Here is a 23071-nt window from a genome sequence, read left to right on the forward strand (position 1 = left end):
ACTATTACTAATGTAACTTGATAGATCATAGGAGGACCAATGTCAACACACAGAACAGCAAAAAATTGTCAAAATAGTTTCCCTTAAACTTTTCCATATTTCCCACATTATCTAATGCTAAATTTTGTAGTTAAATGATTCTTAGGATTCAAGAAGGCCAAAGCAGAAGACAATTCAAGGATTCTGTATGAAGAAAATCTAAGCTATAAAATCCATTAAAAATAAAACAGCATTTTTCATTGAAGAAAAATCTATTTTGCTGCTGTCAAATGTCAAAGGTGCCAAGGAACATCTACTCCAGAAAGATTTTCATTTAAAAATCTTTTGGCACATGTTTCCTTGCCTAGAAAGTTAAGAATTAAACCCCAGGATTTAAATAAAGTGGAATTGTATGCTTTGCATTTTTACATCACAGAAGGAAATGAACATACATTCTAGTAACTATGCCTTGCAATTTCCTTCTGACATTCATTCATTTTCATTCTTCCTAGTTTTGCCTGAACTAAAATAGATTGATGTTTCATCTGAGTTTCTCTCAGGAAATAAAATGCCACAAATTTTTGAAGTTTATTTAAATTAAGTCCTCTACCTCTTAAAATTTCAGGCAATTTATCTCTTTACTGATTTCACAGCTCTTTTATCTAAAGATAAAAAGTATCTTTATGGCAGAAAAGTCCTAATTTGGTTTTATTCCAGTAAGAACCAAGAACAAAATATACCTTTAGGAAAAAATAGTAACAAACCATAAACTTCTAAATTTTTCCAGGCACACTTAAATAAAAATAAAATTGCCCTCTTGCATTCAGCTATGCAGTTCTAAAATGAAAGGTAGGTTGTGTAATACCTCCTTCCTGAATACTAAAGAGTCTCACCAGCAAAGTGAATATTGATTCACCTAATAATACAAATTGAATTTGAGGCTTGCTTCTGCTTCAGTCAAAATCCATTGCACTTGGTGCAACTGTAACTTGTGGACTAAGTCTGCACCTCTTACAATAAGGGTGATCCCTCAGCTGCTGAACTGAAATTGCATTCAGTCCCTGAAGTCAATGTGATTCTATACAGGAGGAGATCTACATAAGATACCGATCAGGTCAACGGCCTGATTATCAGAAGTTCAGATCTACAGGGAGAGAAAAGAGACAGGCCATTATAAGTAAAAGGAAAAAAGCCTGACTACATTCAGGTCAGCTTAATAGTCCCAGTTAAACTCAGGACATTGTCTCGAATTCATGCTTGGATTCATACCATGGTATCTCAGTTGTATTCTTGTCCCCCTCACACAAAGAAAAAAATATTCATGTGCTCTTTTTTTTTTAAGTTCAGCCTATGTTAAATGCATAATATGCAGGCTTAGGCGGCACTCCATTGATCAAGATCTCTCACAAACCACAACAGGCACCAATATTAATTTTCTGCTATTTGTGTTGCATTCTGTGAAGAACACAGAAAAAAAAAGAAGATAATAGATTGTGAGGTGCCCGCCGCCCAGGGACGCAAAGATTTAGTTTCAGATAAGCACTGTTAAAGTGAGAGGTGTGGCTTTAAAGCCCAGAAAGAGTGGATTCCATTCCTCTGCCTCAGGGCCCTGTGAGCCCAGGAAGATTTGTTCCACCCCAAACCCCTCCTGGGGTGGCAGCCCAGGGAGCTCTGATTGGGTTTGAGCCCCTGGGGTTTCTCCCTTGCTGTGTTCCTGTTAGTTCCCGACCTTAAACTCCACCCTGGTTCTGTCCCACAAAACCCATCACCCTGCCTCTGTTCGGGGCTGTCTCCGGATCTGTTCTGTGTTGAATAAATGGTTTCGTGAGCAGAAGCCCGTCTCGTTGGGAGTCCCATGCAGGTCGCTGGTAGCCTTGGCCTGCCTGGACATGATCCTGCAGTCCTAGAATGCTACACTCGATAAGCTTCTTATTAGTTGAAAAAAAGCCTTCCATACTGACCAAAGGTGCATGGCTAATGAAGATTTTTTTCACTCCTTTGTGCAGGAGCTATACTGAAAGTACTCCTACTCTTCTCAGGAATACTGAACCTTGCTATAGGCCACCTACTGCACTGCAGAATTTGCATTCCCCAAATCCTTTGGCATCTTAGTGCTGTGACAGAACAGACTTTCAAATGCTGTGCTGCCACCGTGCCCTGAACTCTATCTGAACAGAAACCTGTGAGGGAGAAGTGTTCCATCCATCCTAGATAGGAAAGCTTCAGTTAATAGCTGCTACAAGCACGGTATTAATTTTGCTTTGTCAGCAGTCCCCAAACACACCCATGCTGTGATGAACATCTCAAGAAAGTGGGAATGCAATGGCAACTGGCTTGGTTTAGCCAGTGGATTCTCCTTCAGACCAAAACTGGCTACTTTGCAAACCAGAGTACAGAAAACAAAGGAGGCAAGTTCCCTCCATTCTATTACAATTTGTTAACTAATTATGAAAGACGATAGAACAGTCAAATGTGTTCTTCTGATTATGTTTTCACTCCCTTTAATATTTGCCTTCTTCCCCTTCCTGAATGGTATGGATACAAACTCCTCGTGCTCTTTACTCTCTTTTTTAAACCATTTTTGGTTTAAGTTAAGTGAAGGCATGTATTCCGTTTTCAATCAGACAGCACATCACTGAGTTTTCTGGAAAGCTTCCAGTCACAAAGTAGCACTTGCTACCTGATTTTTTTTAAATGTATACCAGCTACACTGGTAGCCTGCATAAGATATAATTCTAAGGACAATTATAAAATGCCCAGACTCCCATGTCCTACAACATGATTACCAAAGATCCAATTCTTTCTGAGTTTCATGTGACAACTAGAACATCTCTACCCCTTGATTTCCTGCCTATAAAACTCCCTTGTCCTTTGTCTTGCCTGTTTGTACTATAAATGCTTTGTGCCAGGAATTATCCTTCAAAATGCACCCAGTGTTGTGTATAGAGAAACAGCCCTAGCCACCACACCCTTCTGCTGAGGAAAAGGACAGATGCAATGTAAAGAAGAATTGTTCAGGTGTAACAGTGTCACAAAAACAGTTTCAGAGCTTCCTTTTTAAATAATTTTCAAATTATGTGGCTATAAGCATGATCTTACATTGACACATAAAACATAATCCATTAGTCACAGAGAAAATGGTGTCTCATTTACCTCACAGGACAGTTTTCTGCAATTCAGAAAGGTTCCTGGACCAATCTGACGGATAATACAGGTCACACACCAGTACAAATTTGAAAGAGAAGTTTTATCCCTTGACTGTAAATTCAGCAGTGAGTTTCTAAAGTCATCCAATCTACAAATGAGAATAGGTATAGTCTCCTTTGCACATAATCTTTGCAATAATTCTTACTTTTTTTACAAACCAAGAATCCCACAATACATAGCAACTAAAATCAGTTGTGCCAGCATCTCCTTTATACATTCATTTACCAGTCTGAAAATTCTTACAGCACACAAACATCTTGAAAATTGGCAAGAAGTTTCAGTAATAAATAAAAAGGTTATACAGACCTTGCCATAAGGAGTGTCAACATATTTTTCTGTTCTTCCTTCTAAGATATCTGGATCATCCAGCCCAGTTCCACCAATAATTCCAATCTAACACAGAAAGTATATATTAGTCTTCTTGCAATTCACATTTAACTGTGTGCCTGAAAAACTAACCACGCAGCTAGAAAATGTATCTTCTTCTCAAGATGAGGCTAGACTGCAGATCAACACAGTATAACATGCCCACCACACTTTTCCAGAATGCAAATTTCAAATACCTGATTTTAAACAACTGTATTTAGCTTGCCAATTTCTTACCCCATGATTCTCCTCTTTAAGATACCAAAAAAAAAAAAAAAAAAAAAAAAAAAACCTACAAAAAAATGCACAAAGATGTGCCATTAAACATTTTTTTCCAAAAAATAAAATTTAAGACTGCTATTTGGGAATGCCTGGAATTAGTGAGAAATACAAGTAGAAAGCCCATTAAAACAAGGCTTCTTGTTTATATGGAAAAAAAGTCTTACCTATAACCACCATCCTGAATATCAGGCTGTCATGGTTTTAAGCCCACCTGGAAGTTAAGCACCACATAGCCACTTATTAATACCCCCCTTCTTTCTTCCTGCACTCCAGTGGAATGGGGAGTGACTCAAATTAAAATTGTATGTTGATATAAGAAAAGTTTAATAACTTTTATTTAATAAAATAAAGTAAAATGTTGTAAAAAGGGTACATGATAGTAATAACGATAAAAAAGGGAGGAACTAGCAATGCACAAGACAATTGCTCTCCCACCTCTGATTGATGCCAGACCCCAATTCTCAAACCTAGACTGGCCTTGTGGGTAACTCCCTCAGTTTATAGTGGGCATGACGTCCCATGGTGTGGAACAGCCCTTCAATCTGTTTAGGTCAGCTGTCCCAGCTATGCTCCCTCCTGGTTTTGTTTGCACACCCCCTCCACTCCCTCCCTGGCAGAGCATGTGGCAGGGAAAAAAGGAAGTCCTTGACTTAGGATTAGCATGACTCAACAAAACCCAAAGCATCAGTGTGTTAACAACACCATTCTCGTTCTGAATCCAAAACACAGCACTGGAACAGCTACTGAGGGGAAATTAAGTTTACTATAGCTGTAACCAGGACACAGGCATTTCTATATGGTATTGTACCTCTAAAAGAAAAAAAAAACTTTTGGGAAAAAATTAGTCTTTTGTGCTGACTTGACAAAATCCAAGAGATTTCCCAACTAAAATCCCTGTCGTGTTTTGATTTGTCTGTGATTGCATATGCCAGCTAAGAAAAATGCATCTGATTTTTCTTGTTTCTAGTTCATCACTGAAAAGCAACTTGTTTTTTTTCTCTCTAGGGATAGTTAGATTTTCAATCAAGTAAAGTTTTTTCTTGAGTTCAGAACACTTGTAACTCTTCAGAGAGAATTGTTACCGTCAAGCTTTTCACAACTGAAAACTTAGTTAGGGTATTTAAAAGTGATGTCACCATTTATCACACACAGAGAAAATGAATGCTTCTTTTTTTCCTCAATGTGACCACTTGTTGCAAAGTTTGTTATCACTTTCAAGTTGAATACATATCATGACTGGTTTGCTTATCGGGGAAGAACAAAATCTGAACCCTTCTGACATAACTTATTACCACAAAGTCTGAAAATTTCCCAAGTAAAACCTCCAGACTTCAACATACAACACCCTCCTTTCACAGCACACACAGAGCTGCCTGTTACTCTAGCTTTTTCTTACTTTCACATTCGTAGAGACCTCATCTGTTCAACCACTGTATTAGCTGGCTCATTAGGCACTTCTTTTCAACAAGACGGGGCTCTGTGTGTGTCATTAGGCACTTCCCTAACAAAGCTTTCCGCAGCCGGTGTAAATGCTGATACGATGATAGTTTTAACCCTTCTCCTACTTCCTTTTGCTACCCCCATGTGGAGCACGAGAATAAGTGCAAAGGAAAACAGCGGTGCTAGCCCACATGCTCCGACCTTAAAATACGCACGCAGGCTTTAGGGAAGACATAGAGCATTATTTGCAGTAGTATTGATGATCTGTTCTCAGGTTACTCGTGTCGCTTAGCTATCACAAAGGTTCTGACTTGGACTGTTCATGAAAATACTGAAAACTACATACTCTTTAGGATGAGTAACTAATTGCCTTAAGAACGGTGGAAGGTATGCAACAGGAACAATCACAAAACTCAAAATCGGCAAAAGACTATCTTTAACACTTCATACATTCAGTAAACACTGATGATTGCTACGTTAACAGAAGACAGGACCAAAATGCTTCCGGTTTTTTTTTTTTTTCAATCTAGGAAAAAAAAAGGTTCCTTCAGCAACTGTGCTAGTTTTAGCTGGGTACAGCACTTGTTTTACTAGTGCCCTGTGACTTGGGATTCAAAAGGGAATTGAACTTTTACATCTAGCAAAGTGAAAGTCGTTGGGACTGAGGAAAAGTGTGCAATGCTGGAGAGTAGCTACAGATGCATGACATAGAAGTTATTCTGGAACTGCAGTTCCAGTTATTATAAACACATAGATCCACCACAGTAACAGACTATTCCTGTACAGAAAGCAGCACACCAGGCCTGTGGCAGCATAGGCCTGGTGTGGTTGCTCTCAAATTTTTCTCAGGCTCCATAACCCTGCTGCTGCAGCAGCATCAATATGTGCTTTGGCTGCACTGTTCAGTGCCTGCATAGGCTTTTACACCAATAGCCATGCTGTCAGAAATGGCAGACTGCAATGAGCTTGAAAAATATTCACAGCTCCCAGGGTGCAGAACCCAGAGCACAGAAGACCTAGACTATGTGGAGTTACCAAATACAGAGCCTTCTTACCCACTGCAAAGTTACCTCAGTGGCAGTCTGGACAACACTCAGGCCACCTGAGGCAACACTGGCTAGAGAAATCACTTATAATTCACTGGAGAGCTACTTCAGTGGAAGGAAAGTTCAGCCAGCAGAGATTTTTGAAGTAGCTGCTTCTCCAATCATGTAAGGTCAACTTGGAGCTGGCAGCTCTAACCCTAAAATTGATTTTACCTGACAATTATTTTTCCTCCAGTTTACATGATCTCCCCATCTGGGAACTAGGCACAAAAATCTGATTGTATATTAAATTCTGCTTTCCAAATCTTCTAGTGAATTATCAAAATGAATGCAGATGCTCTAGGCTCAATGGGAGAGATACCCTACATCCTGGTTCTGGCCAGGACAGGATTAATTTCTGCAGTAGCCTGGGAGACTAGGACCTAGAGGTTATTCTATATGACTTTGTATCATTTTCCAGAAACAGGGGAAGTGGCCCGGGGTCAGGGTAGCATGACAAGTGTGAGTTTTTGGGCTTCACATAGTGGTGAGCAGTTGCACATTAGCTGCTCACCTCTCTCAATTATATAGTTGCTGTTACTATTTGTTTTCTTATTTCATTGTTGTTTCCAATAAATTGTTCTTATCTCAACCCATGATCTTCACCTTTTGTGCCTCCAACTCTCCTCTCATTCTGCTGCAGAGGGTGGGGAGGTGTGTGGTTTGGAGTGGTTTCAGTGGGAACACAAAACTGGAGAGCACCACGTCTAAAGCACAACACCCCCATTCTATTTCCACCTACCAGCCCAGGCACTGAATGTATGGGAAGACAGGATGTGACTGAGGAAGAACAGTTTCACCTTTCCTCAAAAGCCAGAGGACTGACCTCACACCTAAGAATGACCTCAAGAATGGAAAGATGTAAGACTGTATTCTCCACTTCAGACTTTGCATCCTGCAAAGGGACACAAAGGATGTAACTTGTAAAAATTAATGGAGGCTGTATTAAAGGTTATCTGGAATTAAATCTCAAGTAAAATGGCATTACAGTAGAGTGAATCTCAAACATTGGGATGAAGAGCAACATAAGTGAAATCTAAAAAAAGTTATTACACCAGTAACTGCAAAAAAATCAAAACCATTTCTCTGTGGAAGTCCAAGCAACAATCACACTGAAGTGTATGCCTTTCTTCACCTGGTGTTTGGTGAACTTCATCAAGTAGGTTTAAGCAAAAGGAGAAGAGTTATCAATGGAGTAACAGCCTACACTTGTTCATCTGTGGGTCTTAAACACCAGTACACATGATTATCACCTACAGGTCTTTTTGACAACTAACCACCAATAAATCCTTCTTCTGTTTTGGGGATACTGAGAAAGGGATGAGGATGGCATTGCAAATAATTTTGCTTAAAAGGAGATAAATATTGAGCTGCATATAATTTATAGTTAAGAAAATAAATCTGCACACTGAAGACAGTGTTTTCCAGACACCATAACGACTGGGATTTTTCTGCTTCACTGCAGAAAAATAATGCATTGTGTTATAAACAGCTGCGTAGTAGTTAGCTTTTGCTACAATTGGTCTACTTTTATTATGAATTGTAATTGTTTCTTGTAACCTTTAAACTGCTTTTAAGTATAGTTACCTTTGTAATTGTTTGTGGGCAATGTAAAAAGGGGAAGCAAGATGTAAAGGAAAAGCACCAAGCCTAAAGTGGCATCAGAAGACTATCAGAAGACCACCCTAGACTGCCTATACGACTGACACGAACTGTGCAATGAAGTGCTAATCTGAAGCAAGATTGTGCTCAATGATCTTGGGAAGGTGCCAAGAAAACTTGAGGAAGTAAAACCACTGAAAAAAGTATAAAAAACTTCTTGCTGAAAAAGTTCATGTGGCTCTGGCCTTGCCATGCACCCAAGCCTGTAACTTTTGCTTTATGTTTTGTCCCTTATTTTCATTTATTAAACTCTTAAAGTTTTACAGGCGTGGGCTTCGTTTCTCACAATTGTGAAAATTCGAATATCAGCCTGACCACCGGCCTGCTCGCCCCTGGGGCCATCACCGCTCTGAGCAGCTCTTCAAACACACAGGAGACAAGTCTTAGGGGAGAAAACTTTGCACTGCTCACTTCGCTCAGAGCTTAGAGTTCCGTGCACGTTTAAAAACAGAGCCCACAGCTACAGACCCGCTACGATCCCTCTCACTGACAAACCCAAGACACCGCATGCAAGTCAGATACCCGGAAGAGGAGATTAACCCGAATTTAAAAAAAAAAAAAAAAAATCGTCTCTTCCGGGACGGCCGCGGTCGCCCCTGCACGGGCCTGGCCGAGGGAGCGCTCGGGCGGGCGCCGCCCCCCACAGCGGCACCGCCGCGCTCCCGACAGGCGGCGCAGGAGGAGGGTGGGAAGGCGGCAGGAAGCAGGGAAGGACGCAGCGGGCAGGAGGGAGGGAGCGAGGAAGGAAGGAAAGACAGCGCTCTCGGCTGCGCTACGCAGCGCCGAGAGGGCAGCGGCGCCAGCCGCGCCATCTCGCTCCTGCAGACGCCGCGAGACGGCGGCAGGGAGGGTTTGCGGGCGGCGATGGACGCCACCTTCTCCCTCCTGAGGCGCGGCTGGGCGGAAGGGCGCTTACCTTCACGGGCACCGAAGCGGCGGCGGCGGCGGCCATGCTGGCGGGAGGGCGGGGCGGCGCCGCGCGGTCCGCGCTCAGCCCGCCGCGGAAGGGCGCTCCCCGCCGGCAGGGGGCAGCACCTACCCGCGCCGCGGCTCGCGGGCGGCGCGGGCCCGGGGGCGCCCCGGGAGCGCGGCCGGCTCCGGGGAACCGGAGCGTGAGGGGAAGGAGATCCCTGCCCTGCTCAGTGCCGCCAGATTCGCAAGCAGGGCGCCCCTCTTGCTTGCTTCTAAATCCTTCCGACCTGCACGCGACTCTGGGAGCCTCCGCTGCGTGAAGCCGGAGTGGTGCTGCGATGTGATTGAAATAGTTCGTCTACTTAAAGATGCAGCTGTGTGCTCAGATTGCCAAGCCCTGGCTTGGTGTCTCTGAAAACTTAGCTTTCAGGGGAGTCTATATTTCAGTCGGACCACCCTTCCATATTCCTGGAAACAGCGGTTGATTTGGCTTCCGCCCCGTTGAAGTCCTTGAATTTGCCAACAGAGGTGGAGCTAAAGTGCACCGCAAAATCCCTGAAGCATTCTATGAAACAGCCACATGAAGCGAAAAAGGGCTGCTTAACCCTGGAGTGCCAGAAACGGCAAAATGAAACCAAAATTCTAGCTCTAATCTACATGAAAATTCCTAATTTAGAATATTTTTAACTAAGTAAAGGAGGTGTGTTTTAAATAAAAGAAAATCAAATAAATTATAGGTTTAATGTGCTCCAAATTAATGGTTATATTTTCAGTATCCAAAAATATGTCTGCACGTTTTGCAAAAAAGAAAAATAGTTCTTTTTAAAGTACATATACATAGAAAGTTTACACGTTTAACTCTGCAAGCTAAGTAGAGCTTCAAGTGATAGAAAAAGATAAAAACTTTCATTGTATATTAATAGTTAAATTTTTCCTATCTGTGTTGTTATTCTTGTTGCTACAAGTTCATACATTTAGGAGAAACCTTTGTTTTACCATGCCATAATCCTACATTTTGAGACACATCAATAGTTTTTATATTTTAAATATATTTTTTATTTCAATAAGTAGTTACAAATCTATATATATATTTATAAAATGTGTATCTTTCAAAAACAGCCTCTGTCGTGGTAACTGGAAGTAGTTGCTTGTAAAAGTGTTTGACCTATTTTCTTTAAATCAACTTTACCTACTGGATACCTTGGCTACCCAGACATGCTATTCTGACATGCCACTCCATGCTACCTGCCTGTTAGAAAAAGACTGTCACGAATCTGATAGTAAATGCAAGCTCAGATTTGTCACTGGACATATGTCCTACATTTTTACTGCTAAGATCTTGAGGCAGTTTTTTGTACACCAAAGAAAGTGGGCATTCCCAATAAGTTAAGGCAGTAGCAGCTAGTGCTGAACTCATGCTTCAGCTGGAATGTGCTCTCTGCGCAGCTTTAAACACTTTTTAAACTCTTTTTAAAAAAAAAATTTATTTTTTTTTTTTTTAAACACTGTCTGATGTGTGTTAGCAATCTTTGTGCACTGGTGGGATGTTTGTCACCAAGGCTGAAACCTTAATACAGGTAAAAATGCAGAGAGTGAAAAGAAATATTGAAAAGAAATTTACTTGGGAAAATAATGATATAAAGAGAGGAAGAAGGACATGAGTGATGCTATAACTTCTACAGTTGAAGCTATAGTTTTTCAGGTGAAGTTGTAGCTAACTTTATTTATGGCTTCAGTGAGTAGCCATAATACCACAATATGACTAAAACTGACCATGTGTTTCTTGTTCTGTTGAAGGCATATGTTCTGCTTTTAGTGTACAGAATCTTTTGATAATAATTCTTGGCAATTATTTCTATTTGATCTTACAATTCTCCTCTACTGAATTGCTTATAAAAAATTCTGTCAGTTGTGTTGCAGTATTCTTCTTTGACCACAGTTACGTGCAGTATATTTGCTTTCTGAATATGACAGTTCATGTTGCTTAAGTAGTATGAAAGTATTTGCACTCTCAAGTACTGGAAGTTAAGAGTTGGTTCTTACTCCTCCTTAAAACACCCAGCTTCATACCTGTGGATTCTCTGAGGCTTTGTGTGTTTTGTAGGAGTACAGCTCTGCGTAATGCTCCCTGTATATCCACATTAAATCTGAACACTGAGCAGCAAGCTGAAAAGACTGTTCATGTTGGATTGTTAATGACATAGATACATGGAGAAATGTTGAGCTGGAAGATCAAGAGCTTCATTAGATGGAGTTTCTGAAGATGGCTGGTCTGAGCAGCTGTTTTGGCACAGTCCAGACGGTGGATGGACAGCTTACAATCAGAATCAGGGAAGGAGCTAAAACCCTTGAAGTACTTTTCCACGTTTAATACCATGTGAATTTCAGTTTAGCAGTTTGCTAGAAGGATAAACCTGTACCAATATGAAATTTTGCACTTAAGTGAGGAGTTTATCAACAATTAGTGAGTTCGCATTATTTATTTTATAACCTAGATTAAGGCATACATGTATTTAAGCCTTCAAAATTATTTAACTGATCAGTCAAAGGTAAGAAACAGTGCTTTGTGAAATGAACATTTTAAATGCTTTTATTTCCGTACACCATATGCTTTTGATATCTCAGTTTTGAATGTTTTAAAATTAAAGTACTGTTGTAGGATGAAGAGGTGGAGTCCAATTCACTGACTGTTCATTAGGAAACTCTAATCTAGAAATCTTTGACACTACGCTTATCATTGTGGGTAGTCGGCTTCCTGCAGCAGCCATTTGAAATCTGAAGCAGGTGAAAAAAACAAACAAAACCAAAATGTTCAGGAAAACACAGTGAACATAAACTACTAAAAAGACACTTGTTACAGGATTACTTGAGAGGTTGCAATTTCAGTTCACAATTCCATTTATGACACTATGGAAAAGAAGCACCTTAAAATAAAGTGATAGATTTGTATTTTCCCAGAGATTGGACTTCGTACTTCATATTCTAAGTTATGAACTGTAAGTCCATTTATCTGAATAAAAGGAACAGTTAAATGATGTCTTTATTTTTAAAACAATTATTTTAAAAAATAAAATAAATGGACAATTACTTGGAATCTTTCTGCTTTGATTTCTCAGTATTTCTGTTGGCTTTGTCTCATGGGCAGTTCTTCCTTAGCTGAAGTTAAAATAATATGTAAAAATTAAGTCATATTTATACCTTATACCATTCAAAAAATACAGAAGAACCTTTAGATGAAAATAGGTAGTTTATATATCAGATGAATACCTTTCAAACTTATATGTAAAGTAATTTTTTTATGTCTCAAGGGAACTTTCATGGAAGCCTGCATGTAGTCAATACCTGAAAACCCTAAATGCCCTTAGAAGTCTGGGAAGACCTGACAATTGAAGTCCACCACAACTATTTAAAAGTTTTGGTCATAGGGCTAACAGACCTTGAAAAACAGAAAAACAGAAACATTATTGTTAGTGTAAGAAACACTTTACAGAAATAGTATATTATTTAGATAAATATAGAGAACAGTCTGTAGATAAGAAGATAGTTCTTCACAGTACAAACCAAAGCTGAGAAAAGGTCTTATGTGGGCAATTAGGATGTAGTCACCCTCGAGTTTTAATCTCTCTTCAGATGTCAAATATTTTTATGCCTAAAAGTAATTTAAACCCTGTCCCTCCTGAAGTTAGAATCGTGATGCTAATCAGCTGTGTTAAGGGGTGTTCAGATTAGCTAGAATGTGTGTGTGAGAATGCTTTGAAGATTAAAAGCTCTGTATCAAGGTAAAAGGTCTAACTTTTTTATTACAACAAAAGTTGCTGTAAAGAAATAACAGTGCTGTGTACACACAGCTGATCATTGTATTGTTTTTGCTAATGTTACTTCAAAGAAACAGTATTTGCATGGAAGAAGGAAAAATAAAGCCTCAGTCAAGTCCAGTTTACCTTCTCCATTTATTCATGTCGATCTCACTGTCAAGAGTTGCCATTATGCTGTACTGCTTGTAGACTTTGTTGTTTCTGCCCTACAAGTTCACAGACTGTTTTCAGTAGTAATGGAGTATTACATGCCTTAAAAGAGAATATTCTGCATCTTTGTATTAGACAAAATCTGACCCAAAAAGGAAGCCCGTGTTTGCCATTTACTGTGAAACTAACTTTCTCTTTCAAATTCCATGTTAATTTAATCTTTGTTCCTGTATACTGGAAACAATTTTCTGGTCCCTGTTCCCAGAATAATGGTTTCTGATTTCAACTCTCTTCAAAGAAAAATTAATTTCTGTGTTTGGTGTTAGGACAAATAACTTTTAAAGCATAAATAAGCTTAAGGACTATTGTATGTAAACATCTGCATCAGGTTCAGGAACATTTGAAAACCTAAGTTTCCAGCTCTTTATTGTGATCCACTACCTAAACTAGTTTATTGTTTCTACAGATGTCTCGTGGAGCACAGAGGTCTGTGAACCCTCAAAAACATGCCAGCAAAAGGCTAAATGAGGAAGTTCAAAAGACCTTTATCAGTAGCTGAAGACATCTGCCTTTACACTGACTCTGCTGTAAAACTGTAACACTTTACATTGGTCCATCCATCTGTAAAATGAGCTGTTGGGCTTTCCCTAATTTGAAACAAGTGGAAGTGTCTCAAAGGGATCATTTTAGCAAAACAAACACCAGAAACTTTCTTCTCTAATATGATTTTTTTTCAAGGTGGAAACATGAGGAAGATGACCTCATCATCTTTAAAGCTTTGATGTCCTACTAAATAACCTTAATTCAGTGAAGATTGCACAGTCCACAGACAGAGCAACTCCTGCATTTACGAAATAGAATTTTTCATCTTACAGATAATTTACTGTTGTAACAATTCTGAAAGCATCCATGCAAAGAAACACACACTGTGAGCTCAGGTATGTAAAATCTGCAAGGTAAAATAGTGGAGTTCATAAACTTGACTTTTGACATTACTGACATAAGCTAGTTCAGGAAATAAAATCCATGCTGCAATTAATGCAATCATACTTTTCTTCCTAATTTTAATGTATGGACTCAAAGTCCCCATTATCTTCAGTGATGATACAGAGAAAAGGAAACCTCAGATCACGTAGGAAATGCTTACAGAATATGAGCATTATTTTAATTAATAGCTGCAATTGGTCTGCTAGTGTTAAGATTTGAGTGATTCCCTCTAATTTGGTCCACATACCAGCTCATTGTTTTTTGTTCATGAAGTACATGAGTGCATCCATATCACCTGTGCATAGTAGTGCTTATAAGACTAATGTAGATAGCTAGAGCAAAAGCTGCCTTCCCATGTGGCTTTGCTGGAATTTGCTTCTCTACCACATGCTTCTACTTCCAGCATTTTTTTCTAACATACATATCAGCTTAGCTCCCACCACACAGGTATTAAAAGGTGAAGAATGAAAAGGCATGGCCTAAATATTTCATTGTTTTATGCTGAGGCATGGTTATTCAAACCCCGTCTGGATTTGTTTTCCCCATAACCCTTCTTTGGCTGCATCTTGACTTCAGGTACCTTCCCTGGCTCTGCTCAGACTTCTGTATGGTCTTGATGACTAAAAGGTAGGTCCTGGTAATTGTAAACTACTTCTCAGGGGACTGCCCCAGGAGGCACAGTGACTCAGACACCTGTGACGCAGGCTGCTTCCCTGTTTCCCCCGGCCATGGGCATGCAGGTACTCACTGCTGACCTAATGCATCTTTCAGTTGTTACATGCCCATTCCACACAGCTGTGCTCTGGATGGGACCAGATCTTCACCTTTTTCATGCTTCTGCCTGCTCCCATTTAGGGGGCTCGCAGCACCATTTCCCTATGGTTAGATTCCTGGTCCAGCAGGTCCTTTGTGGAGGTGAATAGACTCTGAGCATTTAATGCTTTGTTCTGAGGTTTTCCGGTGCTTCTAGCCAACATATGGTGGTTCTGTGCCAAATAAAACCCATAACACTCTTACCTGTGTATCCATTGTAGGTACAGATTATGTCCTTAAACAATGTGATTTACCTCTAGCAGAAGAGCAGCTCCTTTTTATTGTGTGGGTGGCTTCTTCCCTGAAGTAGCCTGGGTGGCAACGTTGGCTAAACTGTGGTGTATGCCATCTTCTATTTCATCATTCAGCTTTAAATAGCAGATAAATATTAGTTCTGTGCATGTTAAACGGAAAAAAAAAACTTTTTTTATGTCTTTATCTTGCCATCTTCCAAAATAATAAAAGAAGCTTGAGATGAGAAGATGACAGCTTAAAATTGTTAAATATTTTAATGAAGCTAAAGAGGTATTTAAAATTTTATACCTAATATTTTAGTTGATCTAAGTTGATCTGGTGTCATAAGAGGAGTAAAATAAATACCTTGATCACCGAATATGTTACTTTCTAGCTGAGAAAAGGGGTAATGCTTTGAATAATGAGTTGATGTCTGCTGGTATCTATTGTCTGTAGCATTCATCTCATTGTAGTTTATAAATAGACAATATTTTGAAAATGCATCTCCTAACACCCAAATGAGATGGTAAAACTACTTATGAATGATAGGCTAAAGGATTGATAAAAAAAGAGGTCAGTGTGTCAAAATACTGAAGATCTCAGCTGGTACTCAGGTCTCTAAATAGGTGATCAGTTATTAGAGAGACCTGCTGTCCTTATAGTGAGATCGAAGTAACCCAAAATGTCAAGAGAGACATCAGGAGTAACTTTCTTGCTGTCCCTGTTACTGTGTAAGTCATCTGGCAAACCTGAGCAGGAGAGCTGTGGTATTGCACCAAGTAGCTCTGCCATGGTGCATCTATGAAAAGAAGGGAAAGAATTTCCCAAGATCATTTTTCAGGGCAGTTCTCTGGTTCTCAATCAATCACTGAGGTGCATCCTGAGACATCATTGCCCAGGCATCTGAGTCTCATCCAGTTTCAGGGCACAAGGAAAAATCCCTTTGATTGTAACAGGGAAGGAAGCTCCCCTGTCCAACCACCTAGGAGCCACTCTGGCAGTCACATTCACACCACCTGAGCTGGGATTGAAGCCCCTTCACAACTACACCCCTCACTCACAGTCAGACCAGGATTCCTCACTGGCTCAACCCCAACTTTCCCATAGCTAAGTCTCACACGTCCAGATCCTTAAAATAGTTTAATCTTGGTGCAATTACTAAATAGCAAGTTAACAGCTTGAGCTGATGCCTCCAAGGAGGGACCCTGAACAAAGGAACCCCTAGGCTTTTATACCTTCGCAGTCTAAGCACACCAAAATCTCTCTTTTCATCTGGAGCCCTCAGCTTCTGCTGTGTCTCAGTGTACCGTCACCTGGCCGTGCCACAGGTCCCTGTGCCCTTTGGCGTGCAAAGGGTTGGCAGTTCATGACCTCTTGCCTCAGGCTCAGGCTCAGGCTTGGGCTCCTATCCTGGCAGAGCTCAGTCTACAGCCTGCCCTGCAGCTTGCACACCGAGCTGCCTGCACTGAGTGTATTTAGCATTTATCAGATGCTCATGTGACAGAAGTAGTTTACAGCAGCTGAATTTTTTTCTATGAAGAAAATCCATCCAATTTCCACTCTTTGTCTTTGAGCAAGATTTAAGAGACAGTTATAAGGTAAAGATCAGGGTACTTGGTATCTACATCCTTTTCTTTAGCTGCTAAAATAAGTTGAACATGATTAACAAGAGTACTGATATGCAGGGTGTTTCTCTTTAGAAACTGTAGCCACCAGTGTATCTTTGATAGGAAAAATCTTCAGTGTAGATGAGCAAAAATGTTAAGATGGTCATTTGTAACGACACAGAATGTGTTGAGATGGACTCTGCTTCAAAGAACTTACAGTTTATGGTGATTCAAACAGGCAGAGATGAGAGACAGAAGCAACTGAAGATACTTGAGCAATGAAAATGTGGAAACATAATCCCATGTCTCATCTGTCCCAATCCCATACTTATTCCACTGATCCAGACTAAATTACAGACTCCGAGCTTCCTTAAGCAGTGACAAGTAGTAGTCATCCAAATCCTAGTTTTGAATTAATTTTAAAGTAAGGATTCATCCTGATGCTTCTGTGCACTCACTATCCCCCCACCCCTATCAGCTCAACTATCTGCACCCCTCCCTTTTTAAGACAAGGGCCTTGCCAAACCTTCCCCAGCTTCCCTTAGGTCAATGCATAAGACAGATTTAAATTTTAATTACTTCAGAGAATTCTCAAGCAACTCTGGAAAGCAGAAGAAAAGCAGGAGAAGACTGATTATCTCTAGAGTTGATCTGCTTGAATGAAACAGGAGCCTAAAAACCTCCCTGTAGATAAATTGTTTAACAGGTTTCTGAGCCCTGTGAAATCACCGTGCTTCTAAAACCACCTTTTTTTCCTATTTAATTTTTTCTCATTTAATAGATTTATTTAACAAGATCAACTCCTTTTTCTAAGCAACTAAAAAGAATCTTTAGGTGAAGAAAGGGGCAGGGTTATCCTGTGGTTATTGATGTGTCTTGTTACAGAAATGAATGACCATTTGAATTTAACAAGCTTTAGCAAACTGAAAACCTGTGTACAACCTTGCAGCTGTAACGATGTGTGTTAATAGTCCTGCCATGAGGAAAAAGCGGAGGTCTAGAGGGAAGCAATGCAGAAACATATTGCAAAGTGCCTTTAGGTTTGCTCACAGAAGGCTGGTGATTAGAGTTTGTACAAAATTAAAAGTTTGTGGTGGGTTGACCCTGGCGGCATACGAGGTGCCTAGCAAGCCACTCTTTTACTTCCTCGCTCAGGGGGACTGGGGGATGGGAGAAAGTACGATGGAAAAAACACATGGGTCAAAAATAAGGCAGTTTAATAAAGTAGAAACAATGGCTGCATGTGGAAGCAGAGGAAAACAATAGATTTCTCGACTTCCCATCAGCAGGTAATGTTCTGCCACCTCTAGGGAAGTAAAGCTTCTGTAGGTGCAATTGCTGTGGAACACAAACATCCTAACAAGTGTTGTCTTCTCCCCCCACTTCCTTCTCCTTTCCCTTAGCTTGTATTGTTGTATTGCTGACCAGACATAATATGATATGAAATATTCTTTTGGCTAGTTTGGGTCAGCTGTCCTGGCTTTGTCCCCTCCCAAGATCTTGCTCATCCCAGCCTAATGGTGAAAAGAGAGGCTGGTGCTGTGCCAGTACTGCTCAGCAGCAGCCAAAACTCTGCTGTGTTGTCAATGCCTTCCCAGCTACTAATGCGAAGCACAGCACTATGAGGACAGCTGTGGCAAAATTAACTTCATCTCTGCCAAACCAAATAAAGAATTTTACAGTCTAAGGGACCTCATGGTTGAAGAGCATTTCTCCCAGTCCTGAAACAGGATATGCCAAATTTTATCAATTAAAATAGGAGCTAAAACACAAAAATATTGTTGGGGGATGCATTATGGATCTAGGGTACTTCAGCTGCTAAATGAAGACACATTTATAGAAATAATTCTCAAGACCTTATTTAGAAAGTACTTAAAGTCACTGCCTGTAGTGAGGCTCTCAGGAAACCATTTTCAACAAGAATGTAGGAAAACTTCTTATGCTACAGCAGATCGCAGGATTCCATGACTCATTTGAATTGCAGAAAGGAAGGACAACTGGCAGAATTAAGAAAGTTTGGCAGAGTAACAAAGTAAATGTAAATTGATGTGTGAGCAGGCAGGACATGGTGTGGGTGTACATTCTGAGGGTCTGAATGTGCTGCTTACTATTGTAAAAAAGGCACAAGCTCAAGTGGCAGAAATGGAGGATTTCAAAAACTCTTGGCAAAGAGTTTCTGACTCAGTGGGAACAGAATAACTTAAAACCCATCTGAAAGCCAGCAGTAAGTGCTGCTTTATCGCTAGTATTATTAATAGCTGAGTCATACTTTTGAGTGAAGTTAGCCTAATAATCATAGCTTATTATATAAGACAAGAGGTATTGGCTACAGAAGGAAAGAAAAGCAAGCAACAAACTAGAATACACAGCAAATATGATGAGGTACTTTCACTTAATTATCTAATTTATTTTTCAGCTGATATTCTTGCTAGGGGAAATTTCTGTTTAGTTGTCTCTCTAAGCCAGTAAGAAATTGAAAACGAAGCAAAGTACTCTTGCTATGAGTTCATGCTCTGCGCTGCATGTGCTGTGATGTCCTGGACCACAAAGCAAGATGACAAGACCTATGGAAACAGAGCATGTGCTGGTTTCATGTGAAAGGATCTTTGTACTTTGTACAGAGAGAGAAAAGAAAGAGGCTTGTGATCCTTACAAACAAATGTAGCTATTCAGTAGTTTTTGGCCTCTACATTTCTTGACAAGGTAGAGCAAGGAGGTATATGGGGATAGAAAAATTTTAAGTATTGCTCCACGTAGTTATTTTAGGGAATTTTCTTGAGGAGAACTGGACATATCTGACCATTATGCCTCTCTGTTTATCTGCACCCTTCTTTTTCACCTCCTCCTATTGGCTTTTTACATTCCTTTCAAATGCCATTCAAATCCAAGAGAGACGGAAGTCTCAAAGATACTGGTTCCTTGTGAAAACCTGTGGCTGGGTAGAATAGAGAGAGACAGTTAGTAAACAATTCTTTCCAAGATCTTCTCCCAAAACAGAAAGCTAAAGCACTGTAATTTTATTGTTAAAAAAAAAAAAAAAAGAAAAAAAGAGAAAAAAGAGTACTGAAAACTAGTCTTCAGGTTTCTCTTAGTTACATTCTAGCCAAAAGACCAGCTGGTATCCTTTCTGAACAGTGATAACATTTTTCATCTCTGCAGGATGTAATGACTGGGCAGCATAAAATAAAATGGAAAGTCTGGGGAAAAAAAAATTCTTATTGATTTGACCCACAAGCTAAGAGGAAGAAAAAAGTATCCTTGGGCAGTAGGAGTACAGATTTACCCCATTACATTTTATTTTCTATTAGCACATTTTATTGCTTTTTGCACATTTTTCCTTCACTTTCATTGTAAAGCTCAGATCATATATTCCTATCTTATAGACTCATATAATCATTAAGATTGGAAAAAACCTTTGAGATCATCAAGTCCATCAACCTAGTGTCACCACTATGATGACCATCAAACAATGTCACCATTAAACCATTCTTCTCATTTTCCTTTTCTTTAGGCCTCTGTTTTGCTCACCTCATTCTGTCTTTCCAATTTGCCATATGAATTCTTCCACATTTATTTTGAGATTTCTGGAAAAAAACCACAACAATAACAACAATAAACACCTAAGAAAATCAGAAAACCCCCAGATTTTCTGATAACAATTTGATGCACAATGCCTTACTGTATTTCTAGTACTGTGGCAAATACATTTCTGCAACAAGCTTTTTCTAAGAAATTATGAACTGGAATTAATTTTAGTTTGTATAGTTTCTGTGACTTCATGATTCTGTATTAACAATGTGTACATTTGATCATACTGATTCCAAATAAACGACTCGCTGTCTGACAAATTTTCAGCAAATTTACCTGGCAATCATTTGGCTGACTTCTTTCAGCGTGGGAAATGATTCTTATTGCAGAGCAACTTTTCTCATTAGACTGAAGAAATGTATTTGATATTTAAACATTCTGTCTATCTCTCCAATTAGCTGTCAGCTGCATGCCAACATCATAAGATAATGCAAAACAGAATGAGTAGTTGATCTTTGGTTGATTAATTAGTATATCCTGATAAAAGATTGTAAAAAGTAAGACATTATTATTATTCATAAATGTGTGTAATATCACTTTGTGCATGAGGAGAAAAACAATTCTTAAGGAAAACTTTTTATAAAGAAAACTGTTCTGTGAAAGCAAATGGACTCAAATATTTTTATTATGGTCAGTTCATTACCCAAAGCTTTTCCCACTGTTCTGGGAGTTCCCCTGCAGCACCATCAGGTCTCTCCCTTAGAGTGGGAGACATGGAGACATTTCTCCATGAGCTTCTCTGACATGGCTCCATCTCAGGAGCAACAGCTCCCTGTGAACTGCTGTAATGTGGGTCCATCCTGTGGGCACCAGCCCCCTCAAACTGCTGCAGTATGGGTCTCTCTTTCCACGGGTGCAATCCTCCAAGGACAGGCTGCTTCAGCCTGGGAGCAGGGCCCCTCTCTCCATGGGTCTCCCATGGGGTCACAGCCTCTTCCAGGCATCCACCTGCTCCAGCATGAGCTCCTCCACGGGCTGTGGGTGGATCTCTGCATCCCCCGTGGATCCCCAGGGGCTGCAGGGCACAGCTGCTTCACCATGGGCTGCACCAGGGGCTGCAGGGGAGCCTCAGCTCCAGCACCTCCTGCCCCTCCTTCTCCACTGACCTTGGTATCTGCAGAGCTATTCTTCCCACATGTTTTCACTCTGCTCTCATTGCTATTACAACTGCACAACCCCTTTCTGTTCTCAATTCTTCTTAAATCTGTTATCACAGAGGCATTACCATCAGTTCTAACTGGCCCAGCCTTGGCCAGTGACACGTCCATCTTTGGAGCCACCAGGAACTGGCACATGGAAGAAGCTTCCAGCAGCTTCTCATAGAAGGCACCTCTGTAGTCTCTTGCTACCAAAATCAGGCCATGCAAACCCAATAAATTTACTTAAAATGTTCATCTCATAATTACCAGCTGACACTCTGATTACTTTTGTATACAAATCTGGAATGACTTTTCCAAGCAGAAAATGTTTCATTACATTGATGGAGCTTGAGATCTGTGAAGAAAGAGTATAATCATAATTGAATGGTAAAACTACTGCTAGCAAAATGTGCAATTAATATAAGCTACCTCCATATTAATGCATAAAGCTCAAGAAAATGTGGAGGATCTGAAAGTCTTCCTACATGACACAGATTGTTACTATCAGGATTTGTTAGCAATTAATGATTAAAGGTTGAAATTATTGGTGGAGACCTAATTGCAAGCTGGTAAAAGAGGATCAGTAGTGGTGTAATCCTCATTTTATCCTCATTTATTGACAGCTTAGTTGTTGAGGTTACTGAGTCTTGTAAGTGGTAAAGTATTGGATAGAATTCTTTAAAAAAAAACCAAAACAGTAAATTCAGATTTAAGAGACAGTGCATTAAAGGGTCTAGAGCACAAGAGTTATAAGGAACAGCTGAGGGAGCTGAAGCTATTTAGCCTGGAGAAAAAGAAGCTCAGGGGACAGCCTGATTTTCTCTACAACTACATGAAAGGAGGTTGCAGAGAGATAGAGGTCAGTCTCTTCTCTCAAGGGACAGGTTGAGAGAAAATGGCCTCAAGTTTTACTTGGAGATGTTTAGACTGGATATTAGGAAAAATCCCTCCACTTAAGGGTGGTCAGGCACTGGAACAGGCTAGAACAGGGAAAGTAATTGAGTCACCATTCCTGGAGGTACTTAAAAGATGAGTAGACCTGCCACCACCACTAACAGAGCTTTGGATATTTCCCAGAAGTTCCACTTCCTCTATCACCAGTGTAATTAAAAAAAAAAATGACTAATGCTTCATGACAGCTCATTCTGGTAAGGCTGGCATAAGTTCAATTCCCAAATTAACAGTAAGTGTAAGCAAATGATTAATGATCTGCTAATGTCCTCTCAGAAAATCGGGCACATACACACCTTAATGAATGTACTTAACAATATGCAAATACCAGTGTTCCCAAGAAGAAGTTAACTATTGTAGGGAGATATTTCTACACAAGTGTAAATAAATATAGTAAGGCTACAATACTCTGTAACTGAAAAGTGGAAAAAAAAGCTCAAATTCCTCATGCTGAAAAAATAGCTACTGCCATCAAATGTATCTTATTGAGCTAACAATTTTTTGATGCATATGTGCAATTTAAAATCTAATCAAGAATATATTTTGGGACAGGCCTAATTTCCACTCTGCTGTTTGTTAAAATACCTTACCTTTTTCACCAATTTTATGTTTAATTTGATGACTTTTTTTGACCAAATTTTTTAGAGTCAGCTTCCCAGGGAAAAAAGAGATTTCTTATCACCTTTTGTGATAAGAAATAGGAGACATAGCATTACTCAAAAGACAGTTAGGCAATAGAGGGAGTCAATCATGCAAACTGTAGTGTCCTCTGGGAATGTGACTCAGAGGTGATGGGAGCCATAGAATAGCTATGGGTTCTGCCTGGACCAAACATTCAATTTCTGCAGAAATGG

General features: G+C 39.9%; 1 protein-coding gene across 1 annotated transcript in view; it reads right to left on the reverse strand.

Moving 5' to 3' along the window:
• MTAP (methylthioadenosine phosphorylase) overlaps nucleotides 1–9616 on the reverse strand; it is a 33620-nt gene extending 24004 nt beyond the window's left edge. Inside the window, exons 1-2 of the mRNA XM_058864797.1 lie at nucleotides 8938–9616; nucleotides 3493–3579 (exon numbers count right to left, since the gene is read on the reverse strand). Of these exons, the coding sequence (XP_058720780.1) occupies nucleotides 3493–3579; nucleotides 8938–8973 (123 nt within the window). The 5' untranslated portion in view covers nucleotides 8974–9616. The remainder of the gene's footprint in view (nucleotides 1–3492; nucleotides 3580–8937) is intronic.
• Between the last annotated feature and the right edge of the window lie 13455 nt (nucleotides 9617–23071).

The sequence above is a fragment of the Poecile atricapillus genome, chromosome Z (genome assembly GCF_030490865.1).
Source record: "Poecile atricapillus isolate bPoeAtr1 chromosome Z, bPoeAtr1.hap1, whole genome shotgun sequence".
In the NCBI taxonomy this organism is placed as follows: domain Eukaryota; kingdom Metazoa; phylum Chordata; class Aves; order Passeriformes; family Paridae; genus Poecile; species Poecile atricapillus.